Source organism: Tasmannia lanceolata, unplaced genomic scaffold, assembly GCF_043159265.1.
Source record: "Tasmannia lanceolata isolate RefF3 unplaced genomic scaffold, GAP_Taslan_0.1 ptg000013l, whole genome shotgun sequence".
Classification (NCBI taxonomy): Eukaryota; Viridiplantae; Streptophyta; class Magnoliopsida; order Canellales; family Winteraceae; genus Tasmannia; species Tasmannia lanceolata.
The window spans coordinates 49,797,068-49,815,027 of NW_027518690.1; the positions used below are offsets into that span (position 1 = coordinate 49,797,068).

General features: G+C 39.9%; 1 protein-coding gene across 3 annotated transcripts in view; it reads left to right on the forward strand.

Annotated features, from left to right (window-relative positions):
- CNGC1 (cyclic nucleotide gated channel 1) overlaps window positions 1-16,942 on the forward strand; it is a 34,979-nt gene extending 18,037 nt beyond the window's left edge. For all 3 annotated transcript variants that reach the window (XM_077395159.1, XM_077395160.1, XM_077395158.1), the window contains 3 exons: window positions 6,592-6,703; window positions 15,209-15,445; window positions 15,936-16,942. In XM_077395159.1, coding sequence (XP_077251274.1) covers window positions 6,592-6,703; window positions 15,209-15,445; window positions 15,936-16,637 — 1,051 coding nt within the window. In that variant the 3' untranslated portion in view covers window positions 16,638-16,942. The remainder of the gene's footprint in view (window positions 1-6,591; window positions 6,704-15,208; window positions 15,446-15,935) is intronic.
- Window positions 16,943-17,960: the final 1,018 nt, after the last annotated feature.

Here is a 17,960-nt window from a genome sequence, read left to right on the forward strand (position 1 = left end):
ATAGAATGCTGGATATATGTAGGCAATGAATGTTTACATTCGAAAAGCATTTATATGTTTTGTATCTTGGTTTCTTTCCTGCTAGCATCAAATTTCTCTGGCTAGTACATTCTAGTGATAAAGGGTCTTGTTTTGATTGAAGAGGCACATGGTTATTCTCATCTCTTACATTTTATAAGATATGTATTTTGCAATATAAAAACTAAAACCTTGAATTTGAGGTAAAACATTTAGGTTGAAATATTTTAAGTAAAGTTGGCATTCAAAATTCAATGTGATTTTACTTTTTGACATCATCATTTTTTTTTGTATGGCCTCCTTTATAGTTCTGTTGATGCATACCTTATCTGAATTTATCTGAATGAAAAATCAAACTATATCAGTTCTTAAAGTTTCTCTGAATGAATTGAGGTTTGATAAAAAAGATCCATTCAGCCAACTATTTATTGGGTCTCCTAACTGGGGGAATATGAGTTGAGACTGACTCATAGACTTTAATTGAAATCGTACGCTGTTTGATCTAGTGGTAATTACCGGTATGAGAATACTGATTTTTATGTTGTTGAACGACTTACACAAAACCAGTCTAAGACGCTCTTGGAAGGTACAAGATGTGGTTATTATGTTCTTCAAATACACTGAAAAATGTTGAGCATAATGAATTACAGCGCACTTGGCTATGACAAGATTGAAGAGCTCCAAACAGCAACCATGATTGTTTTTTATATAACTGAGATACCTTAATCTCAAGCTATATGTCTTTGTAGAAAGGAGTGCTAGGGGTCTTCCAACAACTCTGCAGTACTTAAATATCGGCTTAAATGTTACTTAACTTGCATTAACACTTAGTATGTAAGCATTTTGAGAACATAGGGAAAATGTTGACCATTTATTCATCTTATTATTGGGAAAGGTGCATATGATGTCTAGGTTGTTTTCATTGTTCCAATGCTGATTCCCCCCGTATTGGTATTTATTTATTCTTCTAAAGAAACTTTTTCCTCAACCACTCGGGTCTAAATGATCTTGTGGAAAATGGATTACTGCATGTAAATATGTAATCATCCATACCTACTCTTATTGGGTAAATGAAAGAACAGCTGATGTAGGACCGGGAAGAGATATAGAAGAAAGGGGAGAAAAGCAGAAGAAGAAGAGAATAGAAGGAGAAGAATAGAAGAAGAGCATGGGAAGACGAGAATAGAAGAAGGATATGAAAAGAATAGAAGAAGAAATTAGGGGAGAAGAGAAAAGGAATAGAGGAAGGAGAAGAAACCTGTAGAGGGGAGAAACCAATCAATCTTTATTCAATAATCATCAAAGTTAAGAATCCCTAATACATGAGGCCTATACATAGGCAATGGGATGGAAATAAAATTCCATGGAAAATAAAATCACTAAAACTAAAACATGGAAATAAAAATACTAGAAACTAAATAATACGGAAATAAATCCATAAAAGTCCTAATGGGCAAATATGCAACTTATTTAGCCTACAATCTGCATCATTCTCCCCTGCTTGAAAAGAACTCGACCTCGAGTTCTGTCTGCCTGGATCAAATATGTAAACGACCCACTCAAGCAGCATGAGTCGCAATCCGTCAGAAGCACTTGGGATGCCCATGATAACCGTGAGAGTAGCCTTAAATACCGGTGGAACGTGAGAGAAGAAATTGCCCATGTAGAATCATAATAACGCAACCCACACTGAAGAAGCAAACTTGCTGGAAAGATATTAACGTACTCCTCTTGGGTCGATCATACCGGCATGACAACTATGAGCAGTACCAATCCATGACTAGCCTCAATAAGATCATCATCCACTGGTATCACATTTGGCGCAATGGAATCAACAACAAAGTCATTTGCTAAAATCGTATTTGGCATAGTGATATCAGGCGGGCAATCCTCCTGATCAATCTGCGTAACAAGCACCTCTGTGTCAACATAAATCTCGGCAATCTGCTCAACTGGCTCAAAGATAGTTCACTCAACAATATGCTCTCGAACATCCGTCTCAAGTAATGGCCCGTCAAGCAAGGCACCCGTCGCTGAATCATGACGGTGCTCGGTCAACTCTGCCAAAGAAACAGCCTCACATGGCTCTGCCACAGTATCTGTGGAAGTGTTAAGCTGTCTCTCTAGATGCTCGGCAATCGGTCCTGGGAAAATCTCTGAATCGCCATGCTCATCGGCATCGGCCTCAGCAATCACTGGACTCTCTGGCTCTATATCAGATATCTCTGACCCAGTATCTGCCACCATGGACTCAATATCTGACATAATTAAGGACTCAACTATAATGATCTCAAACTGAATGCAAACTAGTATATGCTGGGAATACTGTAGAGCCAATATGGAGGGGTCTAGATAAGAAAAATGGAAAGGTGAAATCATGGAACACTGAAACACTTAATGCAGGTGATCATAATCAATGGTGGAACTTGGTTGGTTCCCAGTGGGCCTATAGTTTTAAATTTCGGCCGAAATATTTTGGTTTCAGTTTGGACCGAAACCGAAATTACATTGAATCGGAATTTTTCGTGATTTCCCTGAAATCTAAATTTTCAGCCAAAATCCTAAATTTTGTTTTTCACCCTTATTTACAAAATTTCTCCTGGAATGTTAAAGATTTCTGCCGAAATGGCTGAAATTTCCACCGAAATTTTCTACATTTAGGTGGAAATTTAATACAAAAAATGAAAATTTTGTCAAATTTTGCATGATTTCGGCCAAAATTTCCACCGAAACCGAAATATTTCTGTTTCAGTGGTGGCCGAAACTGACATTTAAAACCTTCAATGAACCAATGCAACTATTACAATAAAAAATTCATTTGAAGGCACATGATCAACAATAAAATTAAATTTGACAAACTTGCTTTGGAGTGAGAAGGCTAAATATAAAGTTTTGTGCTCCTTGCCTTCATAAATAGCTAAAGAATTAGGTGACAAAAATAGGAGGGCATATAGCCAGAAACAACATCAGGCAGCAAAAGATCAAATAAATATCTAATAACTTGAGATAAGATTCAAAAGAAACCGAAGATGATTGAATTGAGAAAAACTGATAACTCTTTTGAAAATAATGAATATTCAACTTTGGAGGTGAGAGGTAGGGAGAACATTGAATTTTAGAACAGTTAGTGATCAGTATTTTTATTATTGATGAGAATTTAGAGACGAGGGCCAAGGGGAACAGGAACCACCTAAGAGAGCTTCTGTTAAATGATAGACATGAAATGCTCAAGATCTATCAATATCGAATAAAGATGCGACAACGGTGGAAAGCATCAACAAGTTTTCAGTTTTGATTTGTTGAGGAGAGAAATTTAGGCTTGTGAATGCTCTTTTTGTGTAGAAGGGGAACATTATCCATTACATGATGGTGGGCAAGGTGTGAGTTTCCATTGTTATTGCTTTCGAGTTCTGTGGTTGTTTTCTATGGATCTTGTTGTTGGGTGGGTTAGAAGTTTGGTAATAAAGGCAAAATATTCTTTTTTTGAATGGAATAAAGGCAAAATATTCTTTGTAGGATCACAACTTTTGAGGTTTTTTGGGGATGGTGGTGTCAAACATCAAGCTCTCCATCATCAATTGGGCTTTAACTCGAAAGGAGTTTTGGAGTCCATCTGCGAAGGACTTTTTCAAACATGAAGGGAAATTGCTTGGAGTCATCCAAGCAAGAATAGAATTCAGATGTTTGCCATCCCTTTAACTCAAATTGAATTTTGATGGAAGATCACAAGCATTATTTAGAGACTCACTGCGTCAATTGGGTCGACTCCCTTTACCTCTGCCGAGTTCTTGTCTGAGTTTGCCCTTTTTCCTACTAAGTCTTAAAAACTCCTTTGACCTGTCAGGTTATGACAACGTCAAACATTGACTCGCCCGAGTCGTCTCCCTTTTACCTTGTCCGAGTTCTCATCCAAGTTTGAGTTTTGAAACACAGTTTTCGAGCTTGGCTTGAGGGGCTCCATATTTTTAAGTCATTCTCATCTAGTAGTCTTCAATTGAAGGTGATTCTTTGAATGCCATAGCGTGGGCTTCGAGGAAGAGCCCTGAAATACAAGGTGACAACCCAAGGAAGGAGCAGGGGGGGGGTGTGAATTGGCTACTTAAAAATTTGGGGCTTAATTAATTGGATTACTAAAATCAATTTACAAATTAAGCCTTAACAGGTTTAACCCTTGATTAATCAATAAAGATATTAAGAGCTAGGGTTTGGATGTTACTTTAAGCATGCATTCACTAACCCCTGTTCGATTAAAACATAGACACAAGTTGGGTTAGAGGTTACCAATCACCACAATGTGCAAATGAGAAGGAGAAGAAGAAGGCATCCACAAGGCACAAGTGTTATAGTGGTTCGGTCACAACTTGACCTACTCCACTCTTCCAAGTTTTCCTCCTTGGGATTCTTCACTAACCAATAAGATTCTTCAACGGGCGAATCTTAAAGCCGTACACCAACTCCTTCAACTTCCAAGGGATCACACCCTTTCGCACGAAGCCTTTCCGAGGACACCTTCCTCTTACAGATGATTTACCTTTCTTTTCGGGCCAAATCGAAGACCCTCAAATATAGAATGAAGAAATAAAATGAAAGAACACTCAATGCCTCTTGATAGGCTGATTACAACTTTCAAAGCTCACAAACTCTCCAAGGAATAGATGCAAATGTAAAGCCTATGGAAGATCCTCTTGATAGAATGTAAAAATACAATTTCAAAGAGGTTTAACCTTTCATATAAAAGCTTAGGTTTGAAGAAGATGGGATTTGATCTTCCAAAATATTGTTTAGAAAGGTTTTGATAGTATATATATAGCCTACTAGGAAATATGACCCTTTGGGGGGGAAAACTGTAATTTACAGGGTTGAAAAAGTCAACCTGCGAAAGCCCCAACGGATCTATTTCCCAGTCGCGGCGGTCGACCGAGGCACGGCAGTCGACCGCCCTTATCGAGCTCTTCTTTTGAAATTCAAAAATTCATACCGGCGCGGTCGACCGGCCCAAGGGCGGTCGCCCGGCGAGGGCTTCCTGTTTGAATTAAATTTTCGCTCAAAACACTACACTATCGCGGTCGACCGAACCCATGGAGGTCGACCGCCCACACCATACTGGATTGTTTCTGTCTAAAACATAAACGTATCCGTGGTCGTCCGACTTACCTCGATCGACTGGCCCGATAAATTTCGAGATGCCCTGGAATTCCAGTTAGCATCCCGCAGTCGTCCGGCATAGCCCGGTTGACCGGCCCTGAGTAAAATTTCATTTTTAACTTTAAAATACAAGGGCTTTTGGGCTATGGTCTTTGAGCTTAAGTCCAAGGTTTTCAAACACATTTTTAGGTGTGTGTTGATGGTTTTCAAAGATGTAAAGTGTTAAGTATGAAAACCATTTGGAAAACCTTTTGAGAGCATTTAAACATAAAATCACGAGGACTCCAAATACATTCTAATAGTGTATACCATTGAGTCTTCTTGGAATGTCTTGGCTCCATTGCACTTCTTTGGACGTCATCTTGAGAGTGAACTTCTTGAATGTTCGTTTGACGCTTGTGACTCCTCCAATTTTCAATACATGTTGGAAGGTGCATGAGGTGTCACGTTCAATTTCAAGCTTCTTCTTGACACTTGTTGGGAACTTGTAGGATCTTCATGATGAGCTTCATGACTTGAACATCTTCAAATGAGGATGTCTCAATTGTAGGTGCAAGCTCTTGATCAATGTGAGTGTGGATCCACAAGCCATGTGTTGTGTTGAGTTGTGTAATGACAATATAACATATCAAATTCCTGTATAGAGCACAACATCTCAAAGCAACACATTAGTCTGACAATGCTAATCAATTTGTATTTGCTAGCATCAAAACAAGAAGGTTAGGTGAATGATTGAACCCATGGGAACCCTTGGGCTTACAAGCCCAGACCCTTGAGACTACAAAAATCCTTGACTTGGGTAGATAGCTTCCTCCTCCTTGTTTCATGCTCTGAATGGTGCTAATTGGTGTGGTGGATGGTCTTGCTAGGGAAAGTGTTGGTAGGGCCTTTGAGCATTCATGTAGCTTTACTGATTATGCAAAGATTTTTTTTTCCCTTTTTTCCCTTGTTCCCTCATTAGCTTCAACTCAACCCCTCTTGTATCTTTTTGTTTTTAGTAAAGTTTATGTTATTGTTATTTACGTAAAAAGATCTATCCACAAAGATGGATGGATGATACAATCAAAACTTGTATCGATGAGACAATCAAAGTTTGATTGAAAGCAATGCATGAGATTAATTAAGTTGATGTTGTAAACACTAGTCGAGTGACCCCTCGAAATGAAAGGTACACAATGGGTGCAAATTAGAACTTGCAAAGATGACATGAGAAATGTACATATACTATTTTATGAAAACATTTATTGCTTATTAGAGTTTGTAGGCACCAGTAGTTTTACAAATTCTTGAAATACTGATCTTTATCTAATTTTTGGTGTGCATTTATAGCTCTTATTTCCTCAGTGATGATACATTGTAATGAGTGATTTTATTGGTCCTTGCATTTGTTGAAATCCTGATCTTGTGTGACTGCTAACCTTTTTGCAGTTCTCTAGGCCAAAACCTGAAAACAAGTACTTATATTGGGGAGATTTTATTTGCGGTGTTCATTTCCATATGTGGGTTGGTTTTATTTTCTCTTCTCATTGGCAATATGCAGGTTAGTATTAAGTCGTAATCACTTAATGCTCTACATTAATTTCTGTGTTTGAAAGTATGAATGCTGATTTATGTGCATGCTTTCCATTCAGTCATGATTTTTCAAGCATGTGCATGCTTGAGCATACATCTTTGTGTTGACTATATCGAGGGAACAGGGATGCCAAACTCCATTGATGTATCATTGTTCCATTCCATGGATGTATCATTATGTTACTGTCGACTATCATCATTCCATCTCGTCTATTTCTCAAATCCAGAATCTAGGGAACCTGGATACTCCCACAGAATTTAATAGGAATATAAATCACCATATAAGAGATGCCAGTTGGGTGATCGAATTGGCAATTTGAAATCTTCAGTTCTTTTTTTTGTTTGTGAATGGCACTTTACTAAAAAGAGGGCCAAGCCCAATGCAGGCCTCAATAGACGATAATGATTCTTCCGCAGGTTCACCCAACTCAACTCAACTAAGCCTTTGTCCCAAACTAGTTGGGGTCTGCTAATGGATCCTTTAGAACATTTTCATGAAGAAGGTGAAAGGATCTACCCGGCCCAACCCAAATTGACTAAGTCTAATCCTGACACTAGTTTGGTTCATCTACATGGATCAGTTTCTTCCATTCTCTCCTATCCTAGGTCATGTTCACTGTTATGTTCCTAGCAATCAAGTCTTTCCTCACTGTTTCTACACAAGTTGTTTTCGGTCTGCGCTTACCTCTTTTTACTCCATCAAATTGGCACGAGTCACTTCTTCTCACTGGAGCATCCAAAGGCCTACGTTAGATATGCCCAAACCATCTTAAGCGGTGCTCTCTCATCTTCTTCTCAATTGGTGCCACCCCCACCTTTTTACGGAGGTCTTCATTTTTAATTCTATCTAATCTTGTGTAGCCGCACATCCATCTAAGCATTCTCATCTCCGCTACACTCATCTTATGCACATGCTGCTTCCTGACGGCCCAACATTCTGAGCCGTACAGCATGGCTGGCCTCACAGCTGTCTTATAAAACTTTCCCTTCAACTTGGTAGGTATTTTATGATCGCACAGAACTCCTGAAGTATGGTTCCACTTCAACCAACCTGCTCTTATTCTGTGGTTACTAGGGGTGCAAGTTTGGCCCTGTCAGCCCTGACTCGCCCTGAGCCCGAACAGGGTTAGGGTTGGATTTTCTAACCCTGAGGGTGGGTCAGGGTTCATTTTTTTAGACCCTGACTCAGGTCGGGCGGGTTTTGGGTTAATGCCTCGGGTACCCTGACCCGGCCCGACCCTGAGTTTTCTATTATAGAATTGAACCATATGTGCATGTTTCTTTTGCTAATGTTTTCTATTATCTTGGATTGATGTTTCTTTAGATTATTATTATTAATTGTCTTTGTTGCCCGTCATGTTGTTGAATTCGTATTGTCTTATTTTGTTCCCTTTCTCTGTTTATTGATCATTTTGTTCCATATGATAAGTGGTTGCTTTATTTTTGGCACTCTTAACAGGTATTTGCACTAGGGTCAATTAGGGTCGGCCCGGCCCTGCCCAATCAAGGCCAGCACAATACCCTGTAGGGCGGGTAATGGGTTGAGGTTTTCCGGCCCTGACTCAGGGTCAGGGCGGGTCAGGGCCGAGATAATGGGATCCAAGGTTGGGCTAGGGTTTTGTTGCAGCCCTAGTGGTTACCATCCTCTTCAATCTCTCCTTCTTTATGTAGGATTGAACCAAGATAGCGAAAGATATCCCTTTTAGGTACCTCCTATCCAGTCATATTTACTACATCCTCGCCCCGTCTCCTTACATTACTAAAGTTGCACTCCATATACTCTGTCTTAGTCCTACTCAGTCTAAAACCTTTGGATCTTCATTGTTTTGATATAGTGGAGGCCATCGGATAGAACACAATTCTATAACTTTTGTCGCATATCATCATCTGATTTTCTGTTTCCATCAGCTAGTAAGTGCATTGACATTCTGTTTCTTGCAACTTAAAACCAATGCTCAACTCCCTTCTATGGAAACTACAATCCCCTGCTGCAACTCTTTTATGGCAGCTCATAAAACTTCTACGAGGGTTTATTTTTCAATTTCAGTATACCGTTGTGTAGAGAGAGAGAGAGAGAGAGAGAGAGGGAACAAAAGAACTAAACAATTACGGAAGTTTTATGAGCTGCCATAAGACTTGGCTTATTAATAGATACATACCGTACACACAGATATATATATATATATATATATATATATATATATATATATATATATATATATATATATATATATATATATATATATATATATATATATATATATATACGGTTCCTACACATATGTGTAGAGAGTTCTCTACATACTAGCTTAAAATACAGTGGGGGCCCACATTGTTTGGGTGATCCAAGCCATCCATTTTAAAAGCCCTCACATAGATAGGGTGTCTACAAAAAATCAGATCAATAGGATCATCCCAACCCTACGATTTGTGGAGGTAAAATGGATGTCTTTAAACCTTCACAAATTAGTCTATTTTTTGCCTCCACAGTTCGAATGGTTAGGATGATCCTGTGGATCTGATTTTTTGTGGACACCCTATCTATGTGAGGGCCTTAAAAATGAATGGTTTGGATCACCCAAATAATGTGGCCCCCACTGTATTTTAAGCTAGTGTGTAGATAACTTATCTACACATGTGTAGGAACCGTTCTCTCTCTCTCTCTCTCTCTCTCTCTCTATATATATATATATATATATATATATATATATATATATATATATATAGAGAGAGAGAGAGAGAGAGAGAGAGAGAGAGAGAGAGAAGTTTTATGAACAAAGGGAGCTCATAAAACTTGGCTTACTAATCATGGTTTTAAATTTCGGCCGAACACAAAACGAAATGAAATTCACATGAAGTTATTTCTTTACAAGATTTCGCCGAAATTTTTCCGAAATTTCACCGAAATTCCCAAATTTAGCCAAAATTTGGGTTGAAATTCCATTTTTGGACTTTTTTACAAATTTTCCACCTAAATTTTAAAATTGTTCGCCGAAAAGTAATAATTTCCACCAAAATTTATGAAATTTCCACCGAAATAGCCGAAATTTCAACTAAAATCACCGAAATTGTCACTGAAATTTTAGACATTTCGGTCGGAATAAAAATAAATAAATGAAATCATAATCATATTTTTACATGATTTCGGCCGAATTTCGGCCCGAAACCGAAACGTTTCGGTTTCCGTGGTGGCCGAAACCGAGACCGAGACCGAAATTAAAACCTTGTTACTAATACATACACACATACACGCACACATATTTGCCCATTAGGATTTTAGGGATTTATTTCCTTAGTATTTAGTTTCTAGGATTTTTATTTCCATATTTGTAGTTTTTAGGACTTTTATTTTCCATGCTATTTAATTTCCAGGTTATTTCAATTGCCTATATAAGGCCCTCATGTATTAGAGATTTTGGTTTTTGATGAAAAATACTGATCGAGATTTCTCCCCTAATTTTCTCCTCTTAGATTTCTTCTTCCTCCTCCTACAACCCTTTTTCTCTTCTATTCTTTATCTTCTCTTCTTTTTCTTTTTTCTGTCTCCTCTTTCTCCTATTTTTCTTTCTTGGCCTACATTACATATACACTTGTTAGCATAAGCTACACTCTGATCATATTAACGAAACTACATGCATATGTATATATGTGTGCTGTCCAACTAAAAAGACTTCCACCCGATCAGCGTTGTACACAGTTTATACAAGTTGCTCGCTAAAGTTTTAGTTCGTAGAATCTGCGTGGTAATGGGTGATATCATTTCTAAGTTCCATGGCGCTTTTGTAAAGAACGCCAAATCCTGGATGGTATTTTGATTGCAAACGAGGTGCTGGATACTGTGAAACGTGAGGGGAACCGTGGTATCATTGCTGGGGAGTACTTGGAGAAGGCCTACGGTCACGTAGATTGGCAGGTACTGGATTACATCATGGAAGGCATGCGTTTTGGGAATAAATGGAGTAAAGGGATAAGGTTGTGCATATCATCTACTTCATTCTCCATCTTGATCAACGGAACTCCTCACAGATTTTTTGGCAGCACCCGCAGTCTCCAGCAGGGTGATACGCTCTCACCGTATTTATTCATGATGGTTGTTGATGCGCTCAATTTGCTCATCTCAAAGGCAGAAATGAAAGGGTACTTCAGTGGACTTCCTTAAAGATGGTCTCTCGGGAATTGCAAATCTGACGCGGGTGTTCTGCTGGTTCAAAATGGCCTCGGTACTCCGGATCAATTTATCAAAGAACGTCATTGCTGGTATCAATCTTGACCACAATGATGGGCAGAGACACGTAGACATTTTGGGGTGCACAACGAATACCTTACCTACTAAATATTTAAGACTTCCACTTGGGTTCGGCATCCCCAAACTCCAACAGTGGGATGCGGTGATCGAAAGAATTGAGTAGAAACTTGCGACATGGAAGAAGAAGTATCTTTCTTTGGGCGGACGCATCATTCTTATCAAGGTTGCCCTTGCAAATATGCCGATATACTTCATGTCACTATTTAAGATCCCGTCCAAAGTTGCTTCCCGTATTGAAAAGCTCCAAAGGGATTTCATATGGGAAGGCAGAGAGGAAAGAAAAAAACGGTTGCAACACTTGATAAAATGGACAAAAGTCTGCAAATCTAAACGACAGGGGGGACTTGGGAATAGTACGGAAGGAGTTGGGGTGAATGGGAATGCAGTGGCCTGGCGCAGGCTAGGGGTTCGGGGGCATGGTGATCTATACACACAACAAGAGAGTTATTCAAGCCTTAGGTACGGTTTAAGGTGGGACGGGGGGAGGAAGTTAGATTCTGGCTGGATTTATGCGTGGGCGAAGCACGACTTTGCCAATCATATCAAGATCTATTCCGCCTTTCTCAGAAGCAAAATTCTAAGATTTCAGATTATCTAATCCGGGCGTCTGATCATGGCACCTCCTTCTTGGATATACATCTTCGTCGCAATTTAAAAGACGGGGAAATTGTTTCTTTCACTTCGCTCTTAGAACTGTTGTCTACCTGCTATCTGTCTAACGAATTGGATAAGTGAATATGGACACCGGATTCTCAGGGTGGTTTCTCCATCAAGTCATTTTTCCATAAACTGAACGAAGGCAATAGACCCATATCACAGAGGGCACGATTATGGAATCCATCAGTACCCCCAAGCATCGTGGCTTTCATTTGGACTGTGTCTTATCGGTGCATCAATACATCCGAAAGGCTGAAAAGGCGGTGTTTACGAATGGCAGGTTGGTGCATTTTATGTCACAATAGCGAGGAAACACCGGACCATGTTCTACTACCTTTTCCTTTGCGGTTTGGATGGCTATCTTCAGATTCATTGGTGTGTCGTGGGTATTACATAATAACATTAAAAGAACCCTTTTCAGTTGGCCGCGGGCCTTCCATGGATGTCTTGTCCAGTCCAGTCGAGTCCAGTCCAGTCCATGTGGGCTGCTATCCCATACGCTGTCATATGGTTTCTGTGGTCTGAATCATAGATGCAGGAAACGCCAAGGGAGGGGGGGAAACGCGTTTCCGAAACGGGAACAAAACGCTCTTCGGAAAATTGTGAAACGCCTGTTAAACGTTTGTGAAACGTCGGTGAAATATTTGTGACGCGTTTCCCATTTCTTGGAAACGCGTTTCCAAGAATGGGAAACACGTTTTATTTCCATGGAAACTCGTTTCTTGGAATTTTAAGACTTTAAAAGGATATATTAAACCCCCTTTAGTTTACTGTGGACAGTCCTATTTAGTTTAGAATTATATATATTATATTCAAGATTCTAGTAACCATCACATTTATGTGTTTCACTAGCGTTTCCTTTAGGTTTCACGTATGTTTCACTAGCGTTTCCCAAACGTTTCCCTTGCGTTTCCCAAGACGTTTCCCAATGCTTTTCACATGTGTTTTTCTATCGTTTCCCGTTTCTCGTTTCCCCTTTGATTTTTTTCACGCGTTTCACGTTTCCGTTTCACGTACCGTTTCCCATTTCCGTTACCCGAACTGGTAACTATGGTCTGAATGAAACAGCAGAATTTTTAATGAGAAGTCTAAGACTTGGTATCATATCTCTCTCGACATTAAGATCGCAATTTCTTCGTGGTCAAGAGCATTCGAGGGAATGCCATACTCTACCAGTGAGATCTTACGGAACAGCTCAACTGTCATAACAGAAAGAAGAGCATTGGCGAATCTATGCCACAATGGCATGCACATCGTGATCAAGAGCATTCGAGGGAATGCCATACTCTACCAGTGAGATCTTACGGAACAGCTCAACTGTCATAATGGAGAGAAGAGCATTGGCGAATCTATGCCACAATGGCATGCACCCCCTGCGGGTTGGTTCAAACCGAACTTCGACGGTAGCTCATTTGGCAATCCGGAGAATGTTGGCATCGGAGCGTGATTCACGACAGTGACGGCGTTACCATTATGACATTCTCTGATTCGCCGGGAATTTGTGATGCAAATGATGCGGAGGCGCGGGCACTTCTATTTGGTTTAAAATGGTTTCTGTCCTATAATCTAGGTCCCCTTATTGTTGAGGGTGACTCTGCCAATGTCATTGGGTGGGCTGCAACCAGTTGTGTTGGGCCCTGACGGATTGCCTCAATCGTGGATGAGATCAGAGATCTTATGGGGATCATTCATCTTAAATTGGTGCACATGAGTAGATCTGCAAATGTGAGGGCTGATGCTTTGGCGAAAGATGGGGTTGGACGCACAGATACCCTCGTCATCTACGAAGGTCCCAACACGGGAATGCCATAACCACATTTTGGGCCCTCTGTTTCTTATTACTTTGTACACCCATTCAACCCACATATTTTCAATCCTACCCCCTCCTTTATGCTTTTTAACAAAGGCACCCATTAAAGCCACATAATTTCAATCCTACCCCCCTCCTTCATGCTTTTTTAATTATGGAAACCTCTATAGATTCGAGGGCTAGGATCAGCCTATGGAAATGATTTTACGGGCACAACCTATTGATGTTGTGTTCCATCACATGGACAGCTTGGATCAACCTATGATGTGGTCCGTACAGTTCTTTGTCGGCCTGTGCATCGCATGGGGTTTTTTACTAGTGTGTGTGTGTGTGTGTGTGTGTGTGTATATATATATATATATATATATATATATAAGAAAATGGTTTCTACACACATGTGTAGACAAATTATCTACACACTAGCTTAAAATACAGCGGAGGACATATTGTTTGGGTGATCCAAACCATTCATTTGATTGGCCCTCACATAGATAGGGTGTCCATAAAAAATCAGCTCCATAGGATCATCCCAACCCTACGATCTGTGGAGGTAAAATGGGCGTGTATAAACCTTCACAAATTTGTCCATATTTTGCCTCCACGGTTCGAAGGGTTAGGATGATCCTATGGAGCTGATTTTTTGTGGACACCCTATCTATGCGAGGGCCAATCAAATGAATGGTTTGGATCACCCAAACAATGTGGGCCTCCACTATATTTTAAGCTAGTGTGTAGATAACTTATCTACACATGTGTGTAGAAACCGTTCTCTCTCTCTCTCTCTCTCTCTCTCTCTCTCTCTCTCTCTCTCTCTCCTGTCGTTTTCGTTTTTATAGGTATTTGCTAGCCACCTTCTCCAAAGGCTACGTCTTGCCCATCCTTTGCAATTGTATGTGTTCAGAGATTTGTCTTATTAGATGTGGTGAAAACTGCACGGAAATACTATTTCTTCAAAGGTGGCTATCAATAATAAGTCACGAAAGAAGCTACCAGTAATAATCATTAGGTACTAAAGTTTTGGAGGAAAATTACGGACAAAGTGCTTGGAAGTCGCAAAATTATGGAAAAAATTACCGAAACGGGTACCTGTATATGTCAATTACGGAAAAAACTACAAAGAAGAGGTATAGAAATATGACAATTACGAAAAACTACTTTTCCTGAATAATTTTTTGAGGATATTACGAATTCCGGATACCTTTAAAAATATTTACGAATTCCGGGCACCTTAAGAGGAACAACATATTATGGAAACCTCTATAGATTGGAGGGCTAGGATCAGCCTATGGAAATGATTTTACGGGCACAACCTATTGATGTTGTGTTCCATCACATGGACAGTTTGGATCAACCTATGATGTGGTCTACAGTTCTTTGTCGGCCCGTGCATCGCACGGAGAGAGAGAGAGAGAGAGAGAGAGAGAGAGAGAGAGAGAGAGAGAGAGAGAGAGAGAGAGAGATTATATAAGCTGTTAAAATCGCCTTCCTGATCTCGCCTTACCGCTGTTCTAATGCACTCAATCTCAAGGTTTTGTGACAACTAGGATGTATATCCACATTTCTCAACGTGTACCCTAAAAATTAAATGCAGGTCAAGTTTGTGGGAATGCATGTCGTTTCATCAAAATGTTAGGTCCATTTCACACTTTTTTTTTCCTTTTAGATTGAAATGCTAAATATTGTATATGCTACTTTTACAGACATATCTACAGTCCACGACTGTGCGATTGGAAGAAATGAGGGTGAAAAGGCGAGATGCAGAGCAATGGATGTCTCACCGCTTGCTCCCTGACAACCTGAGGGAGCGGATTCGTCGTTATGAGCAATATAAATGGCAAGAAACAAGGGGGGTCGATGAAGAGCATCTCCTTTATAATCTACCCAAGGATCTTAGGCGGGACATAAAACGTCATCTCTGTTTAGCACTACTCATGAGAGTGAGTTCTATATTTAAATATTTTATACGCTTTGTTAGTGTGGTGACAAAACCCAATGCTTTCTCTTTATTTTCTATCTATGGAAAACATGTCTTTGTCTTGTATCAAAATGGAAAGGATGTATTGGAAATGAGCCCTCCAGTATGATTATGCAACATCTTTTTATCATTTTTGAGGTCAGGGATTTGTTTTTCATGTCCGAAAACCTTGCTTCGTCTGAATAATTGTGACATTTCTTGTCAGAGCCAGAATGTCAATTAGAACGGCCCCGTTTTAGAGCTACTAGATGAGATTTGGTCAAAAAAAATTCCCTGCATAACTCATTATACAAGAGCGAATATTTCCTTGCATCTTAAAATTAGACTTGTATTACAAATATGCTGACGGGCCTTCTTTATGTTAGCTAAATAAATGAAACAATTGATAGAGACCCCCAAAGAAACAAGCCCAATCACCGAATTTTCCTTGTGCTCTTTTTTCTGTTCTTTAGGTCCCGATGTTTGAAAAGATGGATGACCAACTGTTGGATGCCATGTGCGAGCGTCTCAAGCCAGTCCTCTACACAGAAGATAGCTATATCGTCCGTGAAGGAGACCCAGTTGATGAAATGCTCTTCATCATGCGAGGGAAACTAGAGAGCGTAACTACCAATGGTGGAAGAACTGGTTTCTTCAATTCTGATATTCTCAAGGGAGGGGATTTCTGTGGAGAAGAGCTTCTCACATGGGCATTGGACCCTCACTCCTCCTCCAACCTCCCAACATCTACCAGGACTGTGCGAGCACTCTCCGAGGTTGAAGCATTTGCTCTCATGGCCGATGATTTAAAATCCGTTGCATCCCAATTCCGGAGACTTCACAGTAAGCAACTTAGACACACTTTCAGATTCTACTCACAACAGTGGAGAACATGGGCTGCATGTTTTATACAGGCCGCTTGGCGCCGCTACTGTAAAAAGAAACTCGAGGAATCCCTACATGAGGAAGAAGATAGATTGAAGGAGGCACTGGCAAAGGGTGAGGGCAGTTCGCCTAGCCTTGGTGCCACTATTTATGCTTCAAGATTCGCCGCTAATATTTTACGTGCATTGCGGAGAAATGGAATGCGTAACGCCAAGATTCCGGATAGATTGCCTCCATTGCTACTCCAGAAACCATCAGAGCCGGATTTTACAGTCGAAGAGGAACAGTAATGATCTATCCTCTCTCTTCTTTTACTTTTACTTTTCTTTTCTTTTCTTTTTAAGTTATATATGTTGTCTATCAAAGTATCAGTCCCTCAGAGGTTGTCTGTTGGCTATCATGGTTTTGTTTTGTAAAAAGTTGAAAGGGGTTTTCAAGCTATGTAAGGATTCTTGACTTCTTGTTGTATTAGAGGTCATGTACAGTAAGTAGTCTGCAAGTCTGCAGCTATTGTTTTGTTTTCTGATTTGTTTAGTGAAATATTAGTTTCTCCCTTTGTGTTATAGAAAGAAGAATGGGGGAGGATTTGTTTCTATGACTTGTGTTAATGAATTGGGTTTTTTTCACAGCAGCGTGAGGTTTGGAAAGGGGAGCTTTTTTAAGCCCATTAATTCTGTTTACTGTGGTTCGTAATCAAGTTCACTTTGGCTTGTGCTTTCCAGTGTTTTAGACGAATCTTTTAAAGCTCAAAACTGTCAATGGACCCAGATGGTCTGATGGATCGAAAGGATCCAAACGTTAATGAACAGGATTTGGGATTAGCTGCTGAGTCCGAACTTGTCTATTGGATAGCCAAAATTGAGCTTTCTAGATTAGAATAGAGGGTGCCAATGTACAAAACTAGCCTTCATAGATTCATTCATTTATGTCTATTCGCTAGGATATTTTTGGAACATTAAAAAGCCCTAGTCATTCTCCCTCTTATTAGTTTCAATTGTGATTCTCCTCTTCCTCTCTTGAGTTGAGTTTCTTTCCTCTACCCAACCCGTACGCCTACGGACCTAGGCCACTTTGAGTTTCTTTCCTCTACCTTATCAGTACGCTGTAACTACTTACAAGTAGGATCTAGGACACTCCAATGGCCGTCCAATTTGAAATGGATTGTGCCTCAGACTCAAAAAGTAAGATTTGAAATTAATTTCCAAACGGATCGGATCAATCAGGAATTTAAATGGATCGTAGCCGACATAGAAGATCCGATCCACTCCATTGGCACCCCTAATCAACACATTACTGTTAGTCCATTACCCCTCATAAAATGGAATTAATCAGATCTTATGTGCAGAGTTTAAAAACTTTGAAACTGACTTGGATATCCCCCTCTTCCCAGTAAAAGGATCCATTGGCATCCACAACTATACACTACTGTTAGTTCATTACCCATCATAAAATAGAATTAATCAGATCTTATGTGTAGAGCTCAAAAACTATGAAACAGACTTGGATGTCCCCCCTCTGTAAAACCACACTTCATGTGGCATTTAAGGACAATGGGAGAGCCAGTTACTTCACACTAGCCTGCCTGCTTGTGGCTATAAATTTAAATCAAATAA